Source organism: Triticum dicoccoides, chromosome 2B, assembly GCF_002162155.2.
Source record: "Triticum dicoccoides isolate Atlit2015 ecotype Zavitan chromosome 2B, WEW_v2.0, whole genome shotgun sequence".
Taxonomy (NCBI): Eukaryota; Viridiplantae; Streptophyta; class Magnoliopsida; order Poales; family Poaceae; genus Triticum; species Triticum dicoccoides.
The window spans coordinates 232,686,368-232,689,674 of NC_041383.1; the positions used below are offsets into that span (position 1 = coordinate 232,686,368).

General features: G+C 43.4%; 1 protein-coding gene across 1 annotated transcript; it reads right to left on the reverse strand.

Moving 5' to 3' along the window:
* Window positions 1-209: 209 nt before the first annotated feature.
* LOC119367611 (copper transporter 4-like) lies at window positions 210-1,001 on the reverse strand. The gene has a single exon (XM_037633085.1). It carries the CDS (start codon window positions 921-923, stop codon window positions 384-386), a length of 540 nt encoding a protein of 179 aa, XP_037488982.1. The 5' UTR covers window positions 924-1,001; the 3' UTR covers window positions 210-383.
* Window positions 1,002-3,307: the final 2,306 nt, after the last annotated feature.

Consider the following 3,307-nt stretch of genomic DNA (forward strand, 5'->3'; position numbering starts at 1 on the left):
ATATGCACCTGTTGATCTTGCAGTTGTTGATGCATTTTCAGAAAGTTGGCAATGCTCTCTGCCTCTTGTTCTGGAAGGCGGACCTAAACATCGGGTTTCTCGAAATCATGCGTGCACGCTGCCCCTTCACCCTCATCCTCAACAATCATGAGGGAAAGAGACCTTCGCGTGGGGACTAATTCATTTGAAAATTTAAATTTGAGAATTCCATCGTTAGGTTCGCGTTTCTTATAACTCTTGAGGAGTTATGTCGAACCAAGGACGAGGAGTAATAGAATAATAATCTTTTAATTCTCTTGAATGTACTCCATACATGTGCTTTTCATATTCAGTATCCATCCGGGTTTTAATAAAACAATTTCCAGCATCTAATCATGTCAAACTTAAGGTTTGGGCTCAGCCTCCGAGGGAATGAGAGCACCGTTCTGGGGCGCGTCACCCGGAGTCGCTTGGCGGAACACGGCGCTCCGCGCGAGGAGGAACCCGATTGCGTGTCCGGCGACGGCGGCGAGGAGGACGCCGACGTTGAACGACATGACAGCCAGCATCACCAGGTACGCCAGCGCCATCTTCACCGCGTGCAGCCCCGTGAGCGCCAGCACCGCGGCCGGCCGGCGGCTGGAGACCCCCCTCGACGCCGCGGAGAGGGCCTCCACGAGCGCGGCGAGCGCGAGCACGATGAGGAGGCAGAGGACGTACATACCTGCGCCGGCACGGTCTCCGGGCCAGTCGCGGAAGAGTACCTGCGCTCGGTGCCCCCAGAAGAAGGCCGCGTGCATCACTGGCATCGTCCCCATCCCAGGCATGTCGGCTGCCGGCGGCGGACCCATCGGTCCCATCGGTCCCATCGGAGCCATCGGAGCCATCGGCCCCATTGGCCCCATCGGAGGCATGCCCGTGGGCGGCGGTGGCGGCATGGCCATTTCCCCGGTGAGTTGAGCAGAAATGTCGGGTCGACGAGTTAGTGGGCAGTATAGTTAAGAAGAACTCGCCCAGTGACTCTTGTCTATTGGAAAGCGAGGAATTCTACAAGAGAATGGAAAGACATAATAAAGGCATATCTATCTAATAAGAAAGAAAATAGGAACAAGAACAAGGAAAAGATGATAGCGATAGGGGCATTAGATACCGTGAGCATTGGGATAGCAGATAGAGGATGTCTTAGTGTGCTGGTGCTGCTGGTGTAGCTGTCTCTTCCAACAAGGCTGCTGCTCCGATTCTTCCTATAACCAGCCTTTATATTGACCTACGGACTAAAGGACTGAGTATTATCGAACTGATGCCATGTAGTATTTCAAGAGTTCCAACTTTCCATCGCAAAAAATGAGTTCCAACTAAAAACCAATTATTAGGGTGGATTTCCAAGTTTGAGCGCTATATTTCAATTGGCACTGACGCTACTTCTCAGACATGATATTACTATTATCTTGGGAATTTTTGGACAGAGTATTTTATCACTAGTTGTATTTTGAACCATGTGTATTCTAATATTATTTCCCGCACAAAAAAGTATTCTAATATTGTACTTTAGACTACGGAAATGATAGTGTTCTCGCAGCAAACATGTTGATTGTCATTCAATATCCAAGCACGAATCGCAGCGCAAGGCTGCTGCTATGTCAGTTTTCAGAATTGTTCGCTGTAACCAGCTTCTTGTAGAACATCCTCTCCTTTATTCTCCCCACACAAAAATTATGCCAAAGGTGCATGGGTGATGGCTCAATCCGGTGACCTCCTGAATGAAGGAGGGGCGGCTTACCAGTTGATCTACAACTGGGTTGTGAAAAAATACAATCAAATTTGTTGTATGTTTTGAAGCTAAGATGTTTTGAATCCAATTTTTTATTTTGAAAATTTCGGTTGAAAAAATCTGGAAGTTTCGAAAGTTTTCCATCTTTTGAAGGATACAAAATTCCTTCTTTTTGCCATGTGCCCACGACACAATCCAAAAAGTTGCCATGTTTTTTGGAGAACATTTTTTTCAAAACTTGTCATGTGCATTTTTATATTTTTTTTGGGAATGTGCCCATTAAAAAATCTCAAAGCTTCCATGTTTTTAGAGGATAATTTTTTTGACCATAATACAGTAAGGCAAAATGCCCTACTGTGTGTCATTTTTCGTTATAAAGAAAGCATAAATAGTGTTACAATGGTTGATGGGGTTACAACCAAATCAGGAAAAAATAAACAACAACTATCAGCTAGAAATAGAAAAAGGTTCAGATATTATCTATCCAGGATGACATGCCATCCTTAAGACTAGGTTTGGCTCTAAGCATGGTTAATTTGAAGGTTTTAATGAAGTCATATCTCATGCAGTAAGGGAGCATGGGTTACCCTCAAAAATCAATCCATTCCTCTGATTCCACATACTCCAACATCCCACAGTCATCATCTCCATAAAGAAATTCAGTTGATATCTCTTATTTGGTTCAATGATCATGTCATGAATGTTCATGTCGGTGTTCCATTCAATACCAATATTCCACCAAAAACCCTGACTAAAAGGATAGGAGAATAGTAGATGGGTTCTGTCTTCCATCCCTTCATCATTACATAGAACACATGATGTGGAGTCAAGGTGAAAACTTTTCCTGGTAAGAAGATCACATGTATTTATTCTATCATTGAGCATTAACCAGCAGAAAAATTTGTGTCTGGGAAGACAACATGATTTCCAAATTCACTTTATAGGAGGAGCTATTTCAGAATGGCCCGTGAGGAAGTTATATCTTCTTTGTCATATTGGGAGAGCTTCCCCAGTTGAATATCCATTTGTCATGATCATGGTTCTGTCTAGTGTCATTTAGCTGATTTGATAGTAGATGAAACTGCCGGTGAGCAACAACTGATAGTGGCAGCTGGAAAAGGCTATATTTATTGTCAATAATCTTAGCTGCAAGAATTGAGATATTCTCCTGGTGTGCAAAGGAGTATAATTCAGAGATCCCAAATTTCATAATAGATCCATTCCAATTATCTTCCCACAGCAGAGCAGAGTTTCCAGAATTGGCTTGACAGATGGTCATTGACTTGAACATATCTAAAAGTTTGATGCAGTCCTTCCACCATAATGAGCCTTTGTTGTTTCTAGAATGTGGGACTTCATTATTTTGGTAGTATGCATTCCAAAGCAATCTTACCCATGGTATATCAGCCTTGTTGTAAAACTTGTAGAGATGCTTAATAAGAAGGGCTTTGTTTGAGTTCTGAGATTGAGTACACCAAGTCCCGCTTGATCCTTTGGTTTGCAGATCATTTCCAAACTTGCAAGGCATGTCCCCTTTTTGTTAATGTCATTACCATA

What these genes read in the sequence shown, in the direction of transcription:
- LOC119367611 (XM_037633085.1), bottom strand. Translation starts at nt 923, where the DNA reads ATGGCCATGCCGCCACCGCCGCCCACGGGCATGCCTCCGATGGGGCCA.